Raw genomic sequence first — 24,328 nt, 5'->3', positions numbered from 1 at the left:
GTCTTGCTTTTTGTCAGAGCAGCAAAGAAAACTCAATTTAAGATAGAACCTCAGGCATGCAGAATATATCAAATAAAACTGAAAACACATTTCTTCCCCATTTCCTACACTATAAACAAGACAAATACTTCATCACACACATGCACAAATTCCACAGTCCTGGCCACCACGAAGTTACAAAAAAGAGAAGCTCTGAGAATTAAATTAAAGCAACCTCAGTCCCCCTTGTCTTCTCAGGACTCAGCGCCCTCTGCCTGGACAGAAGTCACACATGTGGAAAGCCCCATCATCTGCTGCTCACCCCAGCATGAGAAAAGAAGTGCAGTGTTACATCTGGAAGGAGATTAAAAAGCTTTTCTGATGTAGTCCTCTGCCTCCAGTTTCTTATCTATTAAGTTTGGTAGCTTGGGGCTGAGGCTGAGTAGCCAGTACCATGCTTAGCCTAGATGAGAAAGGTGTGGAGGGCTCAGAGCTGGTGCAGCACCTCTTGTTGTGCCTTCTGCATCACCAGTGTTCTTTGAGCTGTAGCCTTTGGGGATCTCTGAACCTCAACCCTAAAAACCCAAAAAGCATTTTGGGGTTGAGGATGAGGCACTCAGTGACATGTTTTACCAGGGAGAGAAATGATTAAGTAGAGATACCACCCAAAAGACAACACTTCTGTTACAAGCAATAAACTGCTCTTTTACTCCAGACTCCCAAGGGAATGTGTGGAACTTGTTCTGTCTTTTGGCTCCTTATGTTACATTTATCTGCCATATTACTCAAACAGCACATATAATTGTAGAACATTCAAAACTGCAGAATAAATTCACATTAGCTCCTACAAAAGTGTGATGGACATCATATATTAAGAATAGAAAGTATAAACAGGCCATCAATTAATCTAATTTCTCCAATTTTAAGCAATTCAAGGAAGGTACAGTGTGGAAGAGAACCATGCTAAGGTAAGTGCCTGGGCACTGAAAAATTAGGCACTTTCTCTATTCTTTTTCCAAAATGGTGGAAGATGTGTCTGGCAGGGCTTTCCCATGTGTCTTCGACTGCACCAGTGCACCCATTTTTCCTTATCTTCTCAAATTAGTCAATATTTGTGAAATGCATTTGAACTGTACTGTTTCCTTTAAAATAACTTCTCAAGCCGCATGCAGCCCCCGGCTGTGGCAATGCTTCCAGAATGATGTCAATGGGAGCCTTGCCCAAGAAAGGACTATAGAATTCAGCTGTATGTGAAGAAAGGCTTGAAACAATGGAGCATGGTATCAGGATAAGACTTTCTATTTCAAGCATATATGTACTCTTTACACGAAATCACTGAAGAGTGTGGGGAGAAGAGGGGGATGTCACTTTGGAAAACCATATGGTACTTTGATTTCCAAGCCAGAGCTGTGCATACTGAATGTTTATAGAATCTAAATATTCTCTCCTTTCTGTTTATTTCTGTCACCCAGAGAAACTCTAGCCAAGCACCAATCAAATATCCAAGCAAGCACGGGGAAAGAGAGAAAACAATTCACCAGTAGGCTCATAATTAGCAACCTAAACCTGGAAGGAGGCGTTTGGGAAGTGCCTCTGATGAATCTGAATTCCAGCGCTCACCGCACGTCACGAGTGGTTTCGGAAATTGAGTTCTCAGTCTCTGCAAGGGGTAGGGAAGACATACACGGTATTTTTTGCTAGACTGAGCAGGGGCATATGTGGAGCAGCTGCAAAAGCAGACATCCGTCTGCTCTCAGCAATCGGTGTAGGAACAAAAATGCATTTCTCAGCGATGACAGCTAACTTGCTCCTGGCGTCTCCCAGGTTAGCTGTGTCTCCCGACCTGTGGCATGCAGGGCTGCTGCATTTACTTTGCTTCAAATAAAAACAATGCAGAGTGTCCTCCTTATCACCCTGTGCTCAGGAGAGTAGTTGAAAGAGTTATTGAGGTACATAGAAGATCTGAAAACTATCTTAAAAGGAGACAATCTTCATATCCAAGCTCTAGCCTTGATATAGAAACCTTCAGATCTTTTTCTTTTTCCTTGGGAGTCTTATTCCCTTCCCTGCTCTTATCTGCTTACCCTTTCCTTTCAGTGTGAGAGCTAGCAATCTCCAACGACCCTTTTGTTTTTCAGAAACAGTAAAAGGGTTACAAAAAGCATAACAAGCTCACAACTCAATACACAGTATTTTATAAACAGGAGCAGCTTTCACTGCCAATCACCCTCAGCATTACTTTTAGACAGAATCCAGGATGCTGCTGGTGCACTTTCTACGTAGATGTTGCTGCTGTACTAAGTATGGTGCAGAGAGGTCTTATTAGCATTATACAGGGTAGAAGTCACCTAATTTTGCATATATATATATATCTCACTTCTAATTAATAGTAAGTTTTTGCATACCATGAAAATAGCAACAATTTTAGAATCAGATTATAGCTATCGACCAAAAAAAACTTGAATCTTTGATATGGAGAACTCTTCCATTTTTATAATTTCCTTTTACTATGAAATTGGTGCTCAAAAGTTCCTTTCTCTATCCTTGAAGCAACTATTTACTATGAAAAACATACTTATTGAAGGTTGCCAAAAGTGTAATAACCACACATCTGTTATTCTTCAAATATATATTTTCTAAAACATTTGATATGTACTTCACATGTACTAACAGTTGTTAAATCTTTCTTAAGTCTGCTTTGTGGAACCATAATGCAAAGCATTACATGCATAGGAGAAGCACCATGGGAACATTATAAACTACAACCCAGAGAAGCATAGTAAAAGGAGTACTGGAAGTCTGGAAGTCCTGCTGGACAATGAGTTTTAAGAGGTCCAGCATCATTCATTTAAAGTTTTTAATTTGTTAGGTAATTTATAGATCAACAAATATGTAAAAGCAGAAGACATTCCCGTAATCTACACTACTGAATCTACTAGACAATGACATAGACTTCATCTTAGTAGCTCAAATTAGAGAAATTAGGTGTTTAAAAAAGCCTTCTTTTGGTTTAAATTTTCCAGTGTGGCAACATTTCCCCAGGGCTGGTGGTGGCTCTTTGCAGGCTTTGCACTGCAAGCCTCACCCCAGCCATGAGCTGGAAAGACACTACTGACTGCATGACAGGGGAAGACCAGCTCTCTGACTGAACTGATCCTCTTTCCTTCTGAATTTTAACAAGCTTTGTGCATTAAGCTCTCTTTAATTGCCAGAGTAGCCAGGAAACAAGCACAGCCAGAGTTAATTGTTCATAACTATTCCACTTGAGAATTCAAGTGAGCCTCTCAGCAACAGGACACAAGGAAATGGCATCAAGCTGTGCCATGGGAAGCTCAAGCTGGACATCAGGAAGAATTTCTTCACAGAAAGGGTAATTAAGTATTGGAACAGCTACCCAGGGAAGCAGTGGAGTCACCATCCCTGGAAGTGTTCAACAAACAGATAGATGTGGCACTTAATGCTATGATTTAGTTGACAAGGTGGTGTTTGCTTAAAGGATGGATTCTATGATCTAGGAGGTCTTTTCCAACCTTATTGATTCCATGATCCCATGATATTCACTGGGTCCTGAGTAGGACTGAAAAAAATCTTAAGCCATTGAGATGAACAATGCCTTCTAAAATGAGGTTTTTAGTATATTTAGAACAAAGTACAAGAGAGCTGACTGCTTTCCACACATTTTTATGCATATGTGGGTACCATGGTAATATGAACCAATAATGAACAATAATCCCCACATTAACAGTTGCAAAAAAGTCATCCTATTTATCCATAAATCTAATTGCTTTGGCCTACTGAAGATTTTTTTAAAAAACAGTTGCTTGCTTCACATGAAAGCATCACACGTGCCCAGCCTTTTAAACCATGTTTCTTATAGGACAGCACAATGCAATACAATATTTTTCCTAAATCTCAAAATTGGTCCTTAATGTTCTTCAGAAAATACAGTCAGGAACTGCAGTCTAGATCATGCTGGACAAAGGAGGTGACTAACATAGTATGTTACAGTTAGCTTATTTGTAATGTCTCAAAAGACAATCAATAACACAAAGACCTTCATTTATATCTATCAAACCCACATATACTCCTTTTAATTGAAAAGCTCTTAACTCCAGTCATTTCCTGGATATAAAGCTACCTTACTCAAGCTCCAGCATTTTTAATTTCCCATGCATTGAAAAGCAGCATCCTCAGCTCACAAGTTATGCTTACATAAAAGCCTTGCAGTCAGATCTCTTGGTGCCACATTGTGTTTCAGGATATGAAGACAACAGTAATGTAAACACTCTACTACTGCAGAATAAACACCATGTAGCCACAAAGCAGTGATGATATCACCTGTAAATTATATGGGATTAATTTTCTGCAATGTAAACTGACTGTCTATGTCTCCTGTTCCTCAATGCACTCTAAAACAGTTTGTTGAGAACAATTAATGTCTTCCAGTTTTAAAGCAAAGATAATTCCTCCTTAGGGCATTACTTCATGTCTCACCTTTTGTGTATCTAAAAATCTTGCTTCCTCCCTCCTGGATGAGAATGTCCTTGCTCAAACAACACATTTAAATGTTATTGATATTTCAAAGCTGACTCAGATGTGCCTCAGTCAAAAGCTTGCAGAGAATAGAATTTTAAATAGCCAGACATGCTTCTGCTGCTTCTTTTAGGTAAATAACACAAGAACAGCTGTATTGGATCAGAGCTAACATAGATGTAGCCCACTAACATGTCTCTGTTGGTGGCCAGAAAGGGATTCCTACGGAAGAGAATAAGATTAGGGAAAGGATGTAGTGATACATCTCAGAATAGGCTCTCCACTTTAAAGATCTGCAGACCTGAGATTTCTGCTTCTGTGACTGCAAGTTAAGTGTGATTCCAGCATCCAGGTATTACATATAGGAATGTGTTTTCTTTGGAAACTATTGTTTAAGATAAAAAAATACTGATCTTAAGCAATAACATATGATATGAAGCAAATATTGCTATAAAGGAGTTAACACTGAACTTAACATATATGTTTCACATTAACCTTTTACTCAACCAATTTGAAAAGTTGTGTAAGCCCCACACCTTATATTATAGGCCAGGCTGCGTGGGGCTCTAAACAACCCATGGCAGGGGCTTAGAAACTGGATGACCTTTCAGGTACCTTCCAACACAAGCCATTCTATGATTCTATGATATATTCCTGTCATAAAAATATTGTGTTAAAAATACATGTAGGATAATGGATATTACTGTTTTTAAAATCCCAAATCCTAATTGTTGTATCTGTATGAAAGGCTTTATCTCCCTTTTTTTTTCTCCTTGCCAGTTCTCTGAAAAAGCTGATAAGAGAACATATTTGATTCTATGACTATGGCAAGCATACTACATTCAAATCTTCACCGCATCTGTGCTAACTAATGTGCTGCTTCAAATAAAGTTACTCCAGAGTGACAGTCAGTCTCTCAAGGTGCAGAAGTGCCATTCAAAAGCCTTTCTGCTTTTCAAACTAGAGTGTCAATAGTGGGATCTGCACAGTAATCCCTTCTACATATTTGCCTCCTCTCGGGAAGGCTTCTCAGCTGTAATTTAGTCTATCAATAATTCTCCATCTTTCATGTGGTACATACCTTGCATATACACAGCTAGCATGGATTCTTCTTGTTTTGAAACATCTCAGAAGTTCGAAATTGCCACCACAAAACTTCTAATGAACTCAGCTAAAAGGACTCTGACCCTCATCCGTTCTCACTTTTAAAGCACAGACACAGAGTATCAATTCATTCTAGAACTCCTCAAAAGCTTTTTTTTTTTTTTCATTCTGGTGGAGATAAGCAGCACCAACAGGTGTGAATTCACAATTTGGGTGATGAAAGGATCAATAATTTATTGTAGTGCTCTGTGGTACCGTGCTGAATGAAATGCTCATCAGGAACCAAAGTGGATGCAACTTGGGGAAAAAAAAAGCCTATTAAAAAAAAAAAAAAACAAACAAACTTTTGAGGACATCAAACTCAGCAACTGAGCGTTTAATTTTCAACAATATCCAGAACTTCAAGTGGAAAGAAGATCTTCTGCTTACCATTTGTAGAAAAATAAAGATGACATTGAGCATCTGAATCCTTCTTTACATCACTCTTTACTGCTCTTGGTCTTGTTTAATTTACAAGAAAAATATGTGTTTCTGGTATGATGACCTTGTGTCTAAGTTTGTCTGCAAGAAGTTCTTGCACTTGACAAATGCTGCATATTGAATTTTCCTGTGGTGCTGGTCTCTGCCAGCTTTGCTCCTCTTCCAGCTTCATTTATTTTTGTCAACTTATATGTCAGAGTTTAGAAATTTCATGGAAAAAATATGAGTGAGAGCAATATTTTCATTCATAAGTAAGATTTGTGGCCAAAGGTGTGTCCCTTTTTTAATACTAACATGCTGTATAGTCACTAGCAAACAACATGATGAGCCAAGTTCATATAATGAATAAATTGCTTCAGATTTACTTGGGAAAAAGAAGAGGACACAAACAGAAAAGCTGAACACATGTGCATGACACTGCATGACTTCCACTCTGAATTTGAGGTCATTGATGCATTCAATCAATTAAAATAAATATCTGTGCAAATTTGCCTCTGCAGTTTTTCTTCCTTACCTTTTTGAACAAGTAAGGAAATAAATTTATGGCTTACCTTTCAAAACCAATCTGCCGTAATGTTTTCTCCCATGTTGAACCTGCACAAAGAGGAGAAAAAACAAACATGCTCAGTGAAGAACCTTTTTTTTGTATGAACACTCTTTTCCTTTCCTTGTGCAGCTGGGATATGTATATTAAGGAGATTTTTCCACCCCTAGAGAAGCACCTGTAAATAACATGTGTTTTCCCCAGAGTGGAGAGATGTTGAGAGAGGCTACCATGGGGTTACCTAACAGTGAGAGGGGTATCAGCCTATACAACTTTACATTGCAGAGCAGCTACAGTTTACTGCAATTCCAAGGGTGGTCTCCTCTGCTAGAGCAATGTGATCTGGAAGTGCTGAGCTGGCATCTCACATCATGCACTCTTCACATTTCAGCTTTTCACTTTACTGTAGTGTTCGCCTGATTCTTGCTGAAAGCTTTACAGCTCCTTCTGAAATTCAGCCCTTTTATTTTTAAGCAAAAGCATGAACATGTATTCTTTCTTTATTGTTTAACCCTTCATATTCATACAAGCAGGCAAAGGACTCAGCCCCGCAAAACACTCAAATGTGCAGACTCATCCATTGCCCTCAGTATTTCTGATGCACTTGGTACAAATTTTACCGAGATTTTCTCCAAAATAACCCCAGACACACTTCGAGAACTAGACATTCAGTTTTCAGCTCTTGGTAGTTTTCTTAGCGTTTTACCAGGCCCTTTTTTTCTTTTCAACTATTATGAGGTCATTATAAACACAGGCTACTAAGAGCACAAATATCTCAAGTCACGCAGGTCTGCTCAGCAAATGTGTAGGAGGACGTGAAGCTGCATCATAGTTTGCTCTCTGTCCTTTTATGCTGCTGTGGGAAATACAACAAGACTGCATGCCATGTAAACAACTACAGTTCTTTTTGAATGATTCATGTCAATCATTCATGGAATTCTCAAAATCAGAGAAGAGACAATAATTGCTGTTGCTGGTGCATTCCATCACCTAAAGGGAAATATAAATTAGGAACAAAAAGATTCCCTGTGACTGACATTAAGCAGCACTTTTTATTGCCCCCATTCAGTGCAAAGCAGGCAGGCAGGGATTTCAAGCCGATATCTAGCAAAACACAAAGCAGAAAGAGACTTCAAAAGCAAGGTGGAGAAAGCTCTACCTTCACTATGTGGGAAAAAATAGAAGTTAAATTCTGTTCTGTGTTAACTGAGCAATGTTGATTGTTTGATGAGTTGCAAGAGCTTCTACTGTGGCACCTGTATTTGCCTGAGGTGGGGCAAGACTTCTGCCTGCACAGCTACATAAGACAATACACTCATCACACAGAGTTAATATTTTATGAAAATATGTTCTCTAAAGACACTGCTAAAGCAGGACGAGAAATACTCTCACACATTTTTTTCAAATAAATGTGAAAAACAAAAATAATGTCTAGCACAATGAACCATAAATTATCAAGAAAAATAAAGACCCACTCCATTAATGTATCCCACAAAACCATTATCTTCTGCTCATCTCTGAAGTGTAACTGGTTTCATACAGCATCTATGAATCAAGTCATTGTTAAAGAGGTGACTCTACCATTCTACAGGTGACAGGGCAGACACAAGCAATTCTCCATATATTTTATGAAATCTTGCTGGCTTTGGAAGAGAAGCCAACTCTGAAGATTTGTAGTGTTGAAGAAAAGAAATCTCAAGAGCACCTCCTAAAGCAAAGACCAGTACTTGCATCTTTAGTCTGAGTGTCTATGCCTTCCACTGTTAGGTATAATTGTGTATGAATTTTTCACCCCATGATTGGCTACACTTGATTCATAATATATAGATAGAGTCCTACTGGAGAGAGAGGGTGGGAAGAGAAAGAGAGAGAAAGGAAAAAAGCTGTAGAGGAAAGAGAATTGGGTCTCCATTGGTTTGAAATAATCTTTTGGCTGCAGCTGGCCACCAGAATACTCTTTGAAATGCATCTGACTCCTCTGAAGTAATGCCTGCCAAGAACACAACTAACATTTCATATTAAAAACCAAATCTTTTTTATGGAGTCTTATTTTAAAATGTTTATGATCTAAACATTGTGTTTTAAGACTTGCCAATTCCATTCACAATAGTATCAACTTCTACACCACACTAAGAGCCAAAAGTAAATACCCTGAGGTAACAGAAGCACTAAAAAGAATAGCACATTTAAAAGTCTAGAAAACCTACCATTTGATTGAAACCTTACCCACTGCTTCCAAAACATAAAACAGGGTTTAAGTCACATAATTCTCATTAAAATAAAAAAAAGGAGTTAATCAAGAATTAAAGACTTGATCCTGCTCTCAAGGATATCAACAGGAATTTGGCTATTCAATTCAGTCTTTCTCTCTGCTAAGACTGGGGAAAATATTCACCCCTTGACTTTCAGAATCAATCAACTAAACTACTACACTTGAGTTACTAAGTTAAGGTGGCTTCCCTTTGCTTCTTCTTTTTTTTTTTTTTAACACTATAACTGTTTAAAATAATGCCTTAATCTGGTACCATGTAATTAAGGTTTTTTTTCCAAATATTTTCTCCAGAGTACCCAACCATTCTCATTTATTCCAAAAATTTTGTTTCACATTAACATCTCTAGCTTTAATATTCTTCAAAGAGATGTAGCATAATGCACTTCCGGAATTTCTGCTCACATTTAATAGGAGCAATAGCAACATGCATACCATGTTCACATATGCACTCAATGAAATCCTAGCATATGAATGAGAGTATAAGAATATGATATTTAATAATATAAAATCCAGAACATCTTCCTTAAGTGAAAAGTTGCCTTCTTTGACAGGTAGGCTTTCATTCACAAGGCAGTTGCCATATTTAGTTTGGCTTGATTACAACTTTCTGCTTACTATGAACTTCCTATGGATGTCACACACCACTGCTTTTGAAGGAAAAGGATTTTGGAAGAACAACTGAATTTGTAATGATTAAAATATTCCTATCAATTTCAAAACTTTGATCTTAAGCCTCTGCCACTTACTGTTACATTCCAAACCACGAAAAAAGAAAAAAAAAAGAGAAAAAGCCCTTCCACATATTCAAGTGGTACAAAAGAGATACAGAATATTTCAGAAACTGAAAGAAACACTTTGCTAAACCTTTCCATTGCAGGTGCCACTTCTCTCAACTCTGCTTCTCAAACAACACAGAACAGAGCAGAAGCTTGCAGAGTCCAGCCCCACCAGACTAGCTGGGGGATCTGAGTTTCTTGCATGCACACCTTATGGTTCTCAAAAAGTGGAATTAACACATTGGCTTGTCTTGCTACAGCATCTTTTTCAGTAGATACATACTAGATAAGCCACTTGAGGGTCTGCAGTCTATTTTCAATGGATTGGGAAACATTGCTGTGTATTCTGCTTCATCACCTCAGTACTTACTAACAAGTAACTAACATGTGTTACAATTACTAATGAGCTGAAATCTTCACACCTGATAAAAACTGTCATATTTGGATCATATTTTTTTCAGCTGCTTCATTACTATTCATTATATCATTAATATTCAGCAGCTTCATTATTATTAACAGCCTTTACAGTTGCTTTTTCCTAGTAGCAAGCTTCTGCCTTCTTCCAAACAAAAACTAAAACAACTACGTTTTTTTCAGAAATACTGCTTTTTTTTTTTTTTTTTTTTTTTTTTTAATACACAGGTTGTATGAAACCAAACAGTAGTTTGGACTAGAGAAATGTAGGTTGTATAGGGAAGAATTTTTTCTTACTTGCTGCACAGTACCATAGAGGTACCATTAATATTTTCTTACTCTTGGCCATCCAATAGTTAGTTACATGCAATATGACTTATAGAAATAATAATTTCTCTCATGTGAAGGATATCAGACAATGCTACCTTTGCATTTAGCATCCATCTGTCTATTTTGAGAAATAAATCTCTCTTACACTTCCTCTTCCCTCGATTCAAATTACTTAGCCTGCACCCTGCACTCATCACTTTGTAATTTTATCTCCAGTCTATCATCTGGGATAATGACAACACTTTATTTTAGCATGAGATCTCCTAGTATGGCATATTACTACTCTGCTGTATTCATGCTGATGTTTTAATTCAGAACTGGAGATTATTTCTTGGGCAAATTTTTTACCATGCTTTGGTTTGCAGAGCATCTTCAACAGAGCAATCTTCAAATGCACAAACTGGATTCCTTTCACATGAAACTAAAGCACAGCCCAAGGACCCAAATGCTGTGTTTCAGCCACCAGCTCTTTTTCTGTCTGCATGACCAGAGCAGAGCTAATCCACACTGAAAACACATCAAAACATGGTAGACAAGGACTCTGCACCAAATACTTCACCCTTATCACACTGTGCTGCTTGCTGAGACAGATGCAGCTCACTCCACCACTCCCTGTGCCTGTCCTGGAGTGTTCGCAGAAAAGCTTCCCAGTTACAGTCACCCTGTTCCTATCCACTGCAGTGAGCAGGAGCCTTTCACCTGCTCTGATGTACAAACAGAGCTCAGCACTGTCACACTCCCTATAAAACCCCAGGGAGGCAAACATGCAAGGCAAGACAGCAGATTATTTAATTGCTAAAGCAACCCTTCAAGGAGAAGAAGTGAGGAAAAATCTGGGCTGCTACAGTTTACTGTGCATGCTGAAAAGACTAAAACCACCAGTAAAATAGAAGCTTAGGGCCAGTGGTCCAGGATTCTGTCTAGATGAAGAAAGTGATTGCTGACTACATACCAGGAAAGAGTCATATCAAGAAGAAAGATCAGATATTGCAAGTCTTTACTTGCCTTCCACTCATACCAGCTTTCAACAGATTTTTTTTACTGAATAAAGAGCACAAATTGGATCCCTTCACAATAATGTCATGGGAAAGATTTACTGTGTATTTTCTCCTCTGAGGATAATAATAAATTACTATCATGAGATACAAAAATTGCTTTCCAACAAAAAGAAATTTTGACTCATTCCATGTTAACCGGAAAAATAATCACCATCAAAAATTCTAGTTCTCCTCTAAGGAGATGTTATGAGTGGGAACTTTTACTAATAAAATGAGCAAAGGCGGAATATAGAGCAAAGTGCAATAGCACTGACACTACAGTTTTGTGTGTGCACACATATGCAGATTGCTTTAAGGTGAGCATTAAGAAGACAATGGCTATGGTAAAGTGATTAGCACTGTATGTGAACAGTCACCTTTTCCAGCCTTGGCTTCCCTGGGAGCTCTGGGGGTCCAGATATATACCAGCAGAGCTCTTACAGAGAAGCAGGGACCCTAATAGCAGCTGCTTCAAAGGCCTAATCCATATTATTTTTTCTTTTTTTCATTATCTTGATTAGCACTTAGAACTGGGGGGCTGGGGGAGCATTGTTTTAAAATTGACCATGTAACTTAAGATTGACAGCACCATGTGAAACACCCCTTAGTGCACTGGGATATAACTGATCCAGCATCTTGATGGAGGCAGGGGCAGATCCCAGCTCACTTTGTTTTATGGCAAAACCTGTGTCTCTGAACCTGATGCAAAGCCTATAGAAATTACTGGAAGGCTTGCATTGAGTTAATGGGTTTTGACAGTTTGCTGAAATAAATAGAAATGAGGAACAGGAAAAAAAAAATAGGTTTCTATACGTGAAGATGACCTGATAATTAAACAGCAAGTGAAGAGATATGTGGAAAAAAATAATGATTTGGAGAAAGAAAATGTGGGGAAGTACTTCATGCATTTTTTCTCCCATGAGAGATTTGTTTAAAATGATACACAGGTAACAAAACAAATTTAAATTTACTGAATAGCTTCATGTATTTTTTTAACCAGCTTTTTCACAAGGATTACAAGTTCCATGATTTTTGTAAAAATCATTACTTCTTTTATCTACTTAGATATATCAGAAACACTTAAAGGCAATTTTCCCCTGCAACACACACAGGCTTAAAACCACTCTTCTTTTAACCTCATTTAATTTCAAATTTATTTTCTCAATGAGGCAGCAAAACAGCAAAACCCAAAGCGCTAGAATATCCTCAGGGAATGTATTCCAGATGAAACCCAAGACAGCTAGCTAATGGAAAGGGTTTTTTTGCTTTTGTTTAATATTTTATTTATCTATTTGTTTGCTGTAATGGTTGGTTAGTGGGTTTTAACCCAAATTTCCAAGGATATTTCAGATTTAAATTCGTTCTGCTTTTATTTTTCCTTTTGAAATAGAGGCACCTCCTTTCCCCCATCATTGTAGACCACTTCAAAAAAGGAAACAATGTGCAGAGCAGAACATTGAAGGTTACCAGCACAGAATCCCACTAAGGGAATAAAGGGTAACAAGTCAAATGGTCCCTAGATATCTCTAATTCTTCTCTACAGCAGAAAATAGTGTGAGGGCTCTGGGGAGCAGACTCAAAGGAAGGCTACTTTTCCTGTTGCTACCATGGGGGATTGCCAACCTTAAGCCAGTGACTCACAGAGTTTAAGTGGATCAAAGTTCACTCCAGACCTTCTGAACAGGACAAATAATAATTTAAGGAGTCCTATTTTAAATATGGTAGACTGGCTTTGCTTTAGTTTTCAAAGTAAAAGAAAACTTGTATTACTTTTTATTTTTCATAAGCCTGAAGCAAATAAGATTTTTCTCCATTTTTATTGGCAGAAAAATTCTCTCATCTCCTATCCCAAGCAACACTGCTCTGTCTGCTAAAGTGTATCTGAGAGGCAAGGTCTTAACTTCAGAGTGTGACAGACATCCTTCCAACCTCTAGAGCTACGTTCTGCTTACTTTTATTGTAACATAATATATTGTTATGAATAATAACATCGTCCTAGTTTCCTGTACAGTTGAATGTGTGCACAAGGAATTTGCTTTTCATTGTCTCATGTTCCCTTTTTGTCTCATCTGAAGGAGGATAAGTGGGCACACAATTCTTTGTGGATATTTCAGCATAGACACATGGGAAGGGGAAAATAAAAAAGTGTGTCTGCAGTAGCACATCCATATACAAGAAATTATGGATAACATAAATAAGAATAGGAAACTAGGAAATTTTGCACAGAATCAGAAGGGACATTATGATAACAAACCCCAGCATTCCTGTGGGGGCATCTTTGACTCCACTAAAATAATGCACACCAGGTAAACCATGCTTTTTCTCTGAAATTGCTTTCTGGTTTTTTTTTTAACTTTTTATTTTTTTCTTAAGGTTACTAAAGAACCATTTCATTCACATTATTGCCCTCAGAGTTTAAGGAACTTTTTGCACAGTACAATGAAGACAGTAATTTGTTGTTAGGCATAGGGTCCTGCCTACATTCTCAGCTTTCAAAAAACAAAACAAAACAAAAATCCACCCAAAAAATTGTTTCAGTGACTAAAATGACACAAGTGCTGTGAGAAGGATGATATCTAGAATAAACTTTAGAAAATAGGCTTGAAATGTGTATCTAGAATAAACTTTAGAAAATAGGCTTGAAATGTGTACAAACTTAGCACACCACCTTCCACAGAAGCAGAAAGCAGCACTTTCAAACCCTTTTTCTGTCTGCATGCCATTAAGAGAAGGCAGCAGTGACTGCATCCGGCAGCAAGACATTCAGGGCATGGAAGTTGGCTCATTCCCAGAGATCCCTTCAGAGAAGAAATCTGGACGCAGAAGGACGTCCTCCTCTGGGCAGTAGTGTGAAGCAGGCACACAGACTCAACCAGGATAGGGCATCAATAGCAACAGATATTATTTTCCCTCCCTAGAAAATATGAAGATTTATCTAGTTCAGCTGACAAGTGTAAATATGTAAGCACTGAACAAATGGTTTCTTTTGGTTTAATTTTCTTTCTCTTTGCAGACCTCACAATTCTGCGACTTCACCCAAATTTTCACAAAGCTCTAGTCTGTGCGATCAGAAAGGGCAAAGCCCTCTGGCTTTCCAGCTCCCATTCCTCTCATTCAAGAGAGAGCTGACTGTGTAGCTATAAGGGTGCTCGGAGAAAGCAAAACAGACAAAAGAACCAGGGAAAACAGAAGACAATGAGGTGCCAGTGACAGGCTCAGCCCAATTCCTTGCTTCTAGACATTAGTGTTCTGAAAACACTGTTGCCACTCACTGGGAGAAGAGTCCATACAGACAAGGGGGTGTTGAGGAGGAGTTTGGGGAACTGAAACTGGTGAGACACACCAACACCAGAGAGACCCCACACCCACCCACACCCCTCCTTTCCAACTCACAAGCACACAGCTTTCAGCACCCCTTGCCAAGCCAGGAGAGACACGAGTCACACGCTTTGCCACCTGCAATCTGCTCCCCTGCACACCTGGAACTTCTGCTAGATTTCACTAATGCTGGCTGGGCACAAGAGCCACAGGTGAGTATTACTGATCTGTGCTTTGATCGTGACTGTGGAACAGGTGAAGCCTGTACTAGAAGTTCCCAGCCAGGTTTCATAGGGATCCAGCTCTATGTGGTTGCTTTCAGTTGCATCTATAGCAGACTGCAGGATTACATTCAGTGTACTTGGAGATCATTTCCAACACTTAATTAGTATGCCACAAATAGCATGAGCACTATCAATAAATTAAAGAAATCACTGGGTTGCTTAAAAATTTCCATTTTTAAAAGCACTGCATGTGTTTTTCTGTGTGCTTTAAACAGTTTACAAATAGTTTGCTCTTTCTACAGTTACAGTCTTAATTAGGAGTATTAAGAGTAATTTCTCCCCATATAGTTTGTTTGGCTAAGTCTTAGCCAAAACAAAATCAATAAAAACACTGAAACCTTTGCCATTCTCACATGCTATTAGATGATAAGAGTATTCTCACACTTACTTCAAATGTGGTTATTTTGTCCTCACTGGAATGTGTTTGAGTGCTTCGTTAGGGTATTAAGAGAATCATACCTTTCGAGTGAATACTGAATGATGAGCAGTAATAATTTTCTACTCAGGAGGGATTTTTCATTTTACAGAAATCATGGGCTGTTTAGACATGTGACTCTCAAATGCAATCTTAAATCATATATTTTATTTATTCACTAGTTGCTTCATTAGAAGTGATATTACATCAGGCCCAATAGAAAAAGGACAAACACTTTATTGTTTGCTTCTTTTCAAAGATGCATGGCTAACAACAGCAACACTTCAAAGCTGCCACCAGTTGGCAAGTTTTTCCAATCCAAGCAGGTCTGAAGAATTGGAAGGTCCCACAGTGGGATTAGTACACCAAGTGATAGAACACAGGTGCAGTGTTAGAGAATAAGCAGTTTATAAAGCACCTCCAAGTGTGTATTAAAAAAATTATTGGAAACATTTTTGTTCTGCTCAAAATAATACACAACAAAAATGCGACAAGTTCAAGAGAACTTGTCTAAAGGATATTGGCCCACTTCCTAAAACTGTCTCCCCCCAAACTTTCCTCTGCATCAGTTTTAGAAAACTAGTACCCTGAATACACAAATCTGGGCATCTTGGCAACATTTTCCACAAAGCATAAAGGCTATTAAAATTTCTTGTCTTTCCCAGCTGAAATGCATTGAGTATTTTTAACGCAGTTGCAAATGTGAGCTATTCATGGCTTTGAGGGACAATGAATCTGTTTTATTCTGAAATGAAAGCAAAGACACAAAGATGATAAAAAAATATATCTGATAAGAAACTGGGCTGGAAAGTATAAAAGAGAGCTTTCTAAAAAAGAAGAAGTCATACATAAAAACGTTGACTTCTATTGAAAAGAGATGTGGCTGTAAACATTTGCATTAAATCTATACTTAATTTAGATCTAAATTAATCTAAACTCCAGTCATTCACTTTTTATATGCAGTGATTTCTTTGAAGACACTTTGCATGAGAAAAAAATAATCCACAGTCTAAAACCTTCACACTACCCTATCTAATTATTAATTTGAAAAGGAAATTAAGATGTGGAAATAATAATAATACTAATACTACTAATAATAGTAATACTACTGTTAATAATAAAGAAATTCTACTACTAATAATAAATTTGATGTCAACACTTTGGTGCATTTGTTTTGTACAGCCAGTGGATGTGAAGCAGTAAGACTTCCACAAGAGTCTCAGTAATATTTCATCCAGATTTAAGAATGATATTTAATTATATTTTCAGGATAGATTTCCTCAAGTTTTCACACTTTTGATGTCATCACCATATCTGCATAGGACAGAACAATAAAATGATGCCTAACTGGTTCTGCTTATGGGGGAAGAGAGCTCCGGAGAAAAAGGAACTATTAACAAAGCACATGGAAATGCAAGAGGGACTCGCTTCAAAAGGATGCTGAAATTGTTGGTGCTCATAGATGCTTACCTTCTAACATCTGGTCTCTGAAACCAGGCTGCAAAGCAAGATGATACTGAAATACAGTCAAGATCTCACACCTCACTCCACCTCAGAGAAAACCTGGAAAGCTCCAATATTAGGCACATCTATCCTTAGCTAGATATGTACCCACTGGCACATCAGTGGAGGTTTGGTGATTAAAATTGTATTACCACAACAAACACTTAGTAAATTTAAAGTAAAGAAACAAAGTAGTTCTGGAACATGTAATCCCTTCAGAAGATTCAGACATCTGTAACCTCACAAGGACCAGCCTTCCAAAATGTACATAGTTTTTGGATTTTTGAGCATCAATTTTATAGTAATGTCATTCATTCTTAACAAAATGGCAACAAACAAAAACAGGGTCAGTGGATGGCTTGGCAAATATCAAACACAGCAAAGCTTCCAAGCTACTGGTCAGGCTAGAAAAGTTGTGAGCAAAAGCAAATACTACTTAATAGATTTTGGAGGTCTCTGTGAAACCTTCTCTGACTGGTGTCAAATTTTGTTAAAATTTATTTTTACTATCAACTGTGTACACTAGAAAAGTCACTTCAAACAGGCAATGAATGTCACTGCCCAACCTAACATGACCAATTTTATCATCAAATCATTTGGGACTTTTACAAGTCCCATTCACTATTTAAACTTACTCAAATTTACCTTATATCTTCTAGAATTTGAATGAGCGACATGCTTAGTAAGTCTTTACAGCTACTGTTACTTGCCCTTACAGAAACTTAATTACTTATTAGTAGCCACATCTTCAATCCACATAAGAGTGAACTTCACTCCCTCTTTTCCTCCTCCTGTGCTTCTCAGTCCACCCTAATATTTCACCTCTATAGTTGGAGGGCAAATTTGGACTCTTCATGACCCTGAATTGAAGAACTAGTCATGTCAAGAACTCAAAAACGTCAACATTTCTGAGGAAAGCAAGGCCAGCCTTTCAGAGGAAAAACACATGGGAATCCCAAGAGTCCACAAGTCCACAAATGTCAAAGGAAATCCCTCATGCCACTGAGGCTGGATGTGCAGATAGAGAGACAGAGGAGATATTTGTTTTATACAGCCCAGTTCTCCACCTCTTTCCAAGAACAAAGATTACCATATCAAAGTCCCTGCATTAGGTCAGTCCCACCACCAAGAATTCATTGCAGCTGTGGAAGAAAAACTGTATTCAAACTGCTCAAGATCTTTAGTTCTCTCTCAAGTGCTAAAAGCTGGCCACACTCTAGTGTAAGGGTAAAAACCCAACGGAAAACAAACAAATAAGCCCCTTAAAAATTACTTATGGACAAAAAAAAAAAGGAGAAGAAGCAACCTTACAGACTATTAATCTGACTTATTTCTCATCAGGCATTAGTTTCACATTAATTGGGATTTTAAAGTAATTTCTAGCTTTAAATAAATACTGCTTTAAGTCAAAATTATGTACAGAATTAAGGATTAGTTCACAAGAGAGATTATAGACTTTAGGTAGATTTTTTCCCATTAGTGCCTCATAATGCAGCAATTGTTGAATTATGAATACATTTGTCAAGCCTAGTAAGCAATTACAGTTAATACATATAAAACAAATTACTGCTCCATTTCAGCATGTGAATAGCGAAAGTTTGGCATGAGGTTCTAATTATCTACTTAATGTGAGTCATGCCAAAAACAGTGGGACGAATTGTATCTTAACTCCCAATGTGACCCTACTGAATCCAGCTTCTCTGCATCATGGCACCAGTCCCAAAAGCAGAGTATCCAGCAGGACTTGTCTGGGTGCAGCAGCCAGCCTGCAGAAACTAAAAGTCAAAGGGTGGGAGCTGCCAGTTAAGAACAAATGCAACAAGTCAGCCCAAGTGATTCCTCTGAGGGGGTCAAATCTCGACCAGGAATAACTAATGGCTTCTTTTCTATACCACAGTGAAAAAATAAATACATACACTATGTCAAAAATAATAGCCCATACTCCATACAGAAAAACCTGGCACAAACAAGTGACTTTGTGTTGATAGATTTTTGCACATGAACTGTGGACCCTGAAAGATGTTACACAGCCTGACCTTCTACTGGCTCTCTTTTGACAGTGGAGATGGGCTGACATTGGAGATTAGGGTTTTTTTTAAACCCTCTTAAATAATTTAGGGCCTCTTCTCTTGCACAGCTGCTCTTAGCAGTTTCCATGGAGTGATGTGGGAGCTGTGAGCAGAATTATCTCTTATCTCTGAGAGCTGCATATAACTGCCTATTACATTGCATGCTGAAAAGTATGCATTAAACCAATAAAATACTGAATTTCACAGGAGACAATGAAAAATTAAAAGTATAAAAAGGAAAATAAAGCGTCGCTTTAATGTGTTGCCGTCTCGTATGTCAGAGGGAAGCCAAGAAACAAATTCCGCACTTTGATTTATGAACAAGGTCATCAGAGATATAAAGCATTGCTCTTAAGATATCTCACATTCTGTGCATTCCTATGCCAAGAATTCAATTCTCTCAATTTTCTTTCTAAATTCAAGGAAAATATATTTCCTGGGGGATTTGCTGGCACCAGCACTGTCTAAGGGCCAGGAAATGGTGGGATCCAGCTGAGCTGAGGGCTGTGCAAAAACACGGAAGTACACAGTGATTGCCTTGAAAAATGCAATCCAGACAGGATATAAAAGCTGGAGGAAATGCTAAATTCCAGTATTTTATGAAGGAATAAGAGAAAAGGAGGCTCTAGGTTATACTGAGCTGAGGCACAACACTGAATCATGACACTCAGTAACGTGCAACTGCAGCTTCTCATCTTTCCTCAGAGGGGAGGAAGTCTCTCTTTAGGTAGCCCATAAGGGACAGAGACACTGTGCATTTCCTCTTGTATCAGGCCCAACAAATGCACACATTTCTCAAAACATTTCTCTTATTCTTTCCTCTTTGAAGCTGGCCTAACTGAGTGGCTGTGGATGCTGGCTGTGTCTTGGAGAAGATCCTCCAGGAGCTCAAATCTTGCCTAAAGTGAGAAAATTAACAAATGACTTCTTGATTTACCGTATATATCTCTCCCTCTCTCCATGCTATTTTCCCCATTAGTACTAGAAGTCACTGAAGAAAATAATTTTTTTCACTGCTGTTTCCAAATGCCTTGAAACTTGACATTTAGAATCTCTGTGTACCCCTAAAACATTGGAAATATCCTGAGAGCCTCTGGAGTGAGCCACTGGGAGAAGAATAGATTTGCCAAGCAGTGGTAGCAGGACTATAAGATTATGAGACTAAACATCATTTTATTTGCTTCATTTTCAAGAGATTCTTTCAGGGTCAACAGAAAGGGACCACAAAAATACTCAGGTCAGATGTTTATGTGACAAACAAGCTACCAATAGCATTTGAAGTTCTGAGGGAAGTGTTTATGTTGGGAGGCTTCCTGCTGCTCTCAGGAAGCAGGAACAAGGAATCATAAGTAGAAATGCAAGCAAAGGAAGAAAAATAAGGTAGCCCATTACTGTAACAAGCCAGAGGATGAGGGAGGGTGTACCCAGCACACATTTGTCACTTTAAGAGGAAATGCTTCAGAAGAAACCCAAATACAGCATGTGAAGATATGCTGGGCTAATTGAACATAGACACAGTAATTGAATGCCACCCCTGTGGAGGTTGCCTTATATTTGGCACACAAATAAAGAAGTTTAGAAAATTGCATTAAATGACAAGTAGTGATAATGGTACAAGATTACACAAAAGGAAGTGATTTGAGATAGAAAAGGAAACAGATCCTGATGTTCTGTACATCTTCTTACATCTGTCACTGCACTGCCTACAGTGAATGAACACGGATGTGGAAAACAATCCTCTGTCAAGGTTTGTACCCAATAAAAACCAAATAAACTGAGAGAGGCCAATTCACTGCCTTTACTAAAGAACTGGAAAGTAGCCCTGGTGAAAGAGGAAGCTCCTGTTTAGGAACAAGCAGAATCTACATCAGAAGCATATTCACAGCTGAGAACATCTGCAGATAGACACATATTTCAGATAAAATTTTATAATGTTTATTCAAGTCATTAAATGTTTACATAATTGGTACCTTACTGCTTGATTTTTTAATGTATCACCATATGTCTTTTGGAGTCTTACTTCCTATTAGACTCATGCACAGGTGAAATACTGTACTTTCTACTAGAAAACAACCCCTGAGAAAGACAGAGAATCAGAACACGATAAATTGAAGAGGAAATCTCCAAGAAGGCCCCTGAAATAGCTCTATGAAATCTGCTCCTGCAGAAACATCAAGGTAAGAAAACTGTCTAGAAAGTAGATCACCGTCTCATTAAATTTCTCTTAGTAAGAAATAAATACTCACATGCAGAAAAGTTTCCTATCAAGGGCTGGCAGGCAAGGTATGCTCAAGGGTAGGTGGTTGCTGAACCACAGTATGAAAAAGCTGTCTATGCAAGAAAACTTGAAAATCATCTTTTTATCCCAGCAACTGCTCAATTTTTCATGCACCAAGAAGTTTTAACTCTCCATGGCCAAAGCACATCAATCTTGAATTGAACATGTTCTTCCATCATTGGGATGTAGCTGCACAGCCATGATGACATTTGCTGACAAAATCCTGTCTAACTTCTTATGAGCTGGGATAATGACATAAGACCTGATCCTGGTCCTTCTTTATGTCATTTTTGTAACATGATATTAGACTTCGGCATTTGAACAGAGTTTAACTATCACTCTGTTAAAAGAAATCTTCTAAGAATGATCTTAGCAAATTATTTTATAAGAGATTTCCAACTCATCTTCAGCATTCCATGGAGGCTACAGTGTTTTAGAGCTTCCATACAGACTCTGTAGATATCAACAAAGGCCTGATAGCAAGGAATTTGAATTGTCACAAACTCCAAGAACCAGAATTACAAATGGGTATATCTTGACTGAATGCCAAAGATTTAACAGAAAAGCAACATTAAATTCCCAAAACATAGTAACAGCAGGGACAGACCAGCCACAGAGGTCTCCCAAAACAGCAAAGGGTAGATGGAGCCACAAAAAGTCTTCTAACATAAGGTACTTTCAACAATGTAATGAAGTTTACAATGTAATGCAACAAATGTAATTAAGTTTAAAACAGAGGCATCAGGTGGGATGCTGTCACATCAATTAAAATAAATCTCCAGGGGAAAGGTATGTGAACATATGAAAACATAAAATATATGTGAACATATGTAAGCATATGTGAACACTGTTCATTTCAAAGCCAAGATTATTTGACTCTACTTTACACAAAGAAGCACAAGATTTCCAGTTAGAGAGATCATTCAAAGCCTAGCCAAACACTGGGAAATATCCAGAGAGAGTATGACCTAACTATCCACATCCTGGACTAAGAATCCCAAACCCCCTCCCCCCCAAATAAAAAAAAAAAACTACTCACATTGTTATTTATGCTGAAATATTACCTAACTTATTTTTTCCATTTCTGAGTTCCAAAATACACTAATTTTCTTCATAGGAGTACATTATTTATTTCATTTAAACAGCTTTCATAGAGAACCTCCAGCTGAGGAAGGAATAATGAGCAAACACATGTTAGGATAAAGTACCTAAAGAGCAGAGTGCTCCTGATGGGTTGATTTACATCTGAATGGATTTAGCATCAGCATTTGGAAATTGCAAAGTCTACATTCCCCTCTCCAAAAACAGTTTTTTCAGCTCATAAACCTTTTGGAAATTTATAAGAGCTTACTGAGCAGTGTCTTCTGCAGCCCATATGCTAGGGGGATGGGTGGTTTTATTAATATTAATGGAAAATTACAGCAGCCAAATTTTGTGATCATTGACCCAAATATAGAGGATACTACGTCAGAATCAAACACAGCCAAAAAAGGTATAACTCCGAGGTGAAAGTAGCTATTTGTACCACAAACAGTAACATAAACAAAAAACCCTTCACAAACATGAGATCACTTTGGCAATGATCCTAACTCAGAAAAGGAAACACGACAGTGAAAGTTTTAGATAAATGCAGTCACTCTGTGACATGCAAAAGACAGAGGGGGAAGCAGAGCAAGTGAGAAATATTTATCCCGTTTTCCATAATCTAGTAGGCTTTTATTTTATTTTAAATACAAAAATCCTATGGATAAATCCTAGGAGACCAAGTATAATGTCATGTAAGCCACATATTTAACCTTTCTTTATTATCAGAACTAGATCTTACACCTTAAGTGAGGACTGAAAGTAAGGTTTTGTGATTGCTTTTGCTAAATTCTCCTTGAATTAGCACATGGGCAGACACCCAGCTAAGCCTTCCATCCTGCTCCATAGAACAGCCTAACATTGCACCTTCTACCTGCTCATGTAAAAGAGAACAGCTGTTACAGATGTAAAAGATTTAGAAAGGAAAAAAAGGAGGAAAAATTTAATGCATTTAGAAAACACGGAGCTACCCTGTAAGCAGTTCTCTCTTGCTAACCCAGCACTGTTAGCAACAGTGTGGTGCTGTTGTACAAACAGTGATATATACAGCATCACTTTTATGGCTTTCAGGACACATCAATCCCTGCTAATGAAATGTTTATTTAAAATTAAATATTCTTTACTTAAATTAATAGCCTAGTAAGGTATAAATATTTAATAGTGTTTACAATATATATATAACTGTACAAAAAAATTAACTCTTCCAAAAAAAAAAAGTGAATTTTATATTGCTGGCAGTCAGCATGATATTTACAAAATAAAAAAACTCTGGTATTTCAAATAAATTTTGAGAAATCTCTGAAATCAAGAGCTGCCACTACCTAAAATGTGAAATCTTCTGCCTTTTTTTCTGAGAAAATTACATAGCAAAACACAGAAGCTGATTTTTGCCTTCTGACTTAATACATCAGCCACCAATAAAATGCAGTATTTATTATCCTGCAGCTGCTGTTATAGAACCTTTCACTCTTTACTATAGCTAAAAAAATAAATGAACAGGAATTGTGAACTATGAAGGGAAATGTGATATCATTTTCTTACTGTTATCCAGAAAGACACAGAATAGATATGGAAACTCATCTTTGACTTTTTCCAGATGTTCATGGAATTCTATCAGCATTCTAGCCTTTGTTTTATGTGGGTATGGATTCTGTGGACTTCCTTGCTCAGGATTTTCCTTTTTATCATATATATTAGAGAATTCTGACAATGTTTCAGTGGGTATATGAAAAGTCATAAAAACAATCTCAAAATGCGTCATAGGTGCTGTGTAATCTAACTTGTAGAAAGGCTGTTGAGAGAACAGGATTGTAATGAACAGGTGGTATTTCACTCTCAAGGCAATGCAGTTTCATGAGCTGAAATTTATTTTGGTTACAAGCCGTTGTAAAATTATGATCTGATAAGA

The 24,328-nt window shown here is 37.8% G+C and overlaps 1 protein-coding gene across 1 annotated transcript in view; it reads right to left on the bottom strand.

Moving 5' to 3' along the window:
- PIEZO2 (piezo type mechanosensitive ion channel component 2) overlaps nucleotides 1-24,328 on the bottom strand; it is a 287,036-nt gene that overhangs the window by 147,086 nt on the left and 115,622 nt on the right. Inside the window, exon 4 of the mRNA XM_032746936.3 lies at nucleotides 6,648-6,690. Within this exon, the coding sequence (XP_032602827.2) occupies nucleotides 6,648-6,690 (43 nt within the window). The remainder of the gene's footprint in view (nucleotides 1-6,647; nucleotides 6,691-24,328) is intronic.

The sequence above is a fragment of the Taeniopygia guttata genome, chromosome 2 (assembly GCF_048771995.1).
Source record: "Taeniopygia guttata chromosome 2, bTaeGut7.mat, whole genome shotgun sequence".
Lineage (NCBI taxonomy): Eukaryota > Metazoa > Chordata > Aves > Passeriformes > Estrildidae > Taeniopygia > Taeniopygia guttata.
The sequence above is the reverse complement of the archived record's forward strand: the minus strand, read 5'-3'. Positions and strand labels throughout refer to the sequence as shown.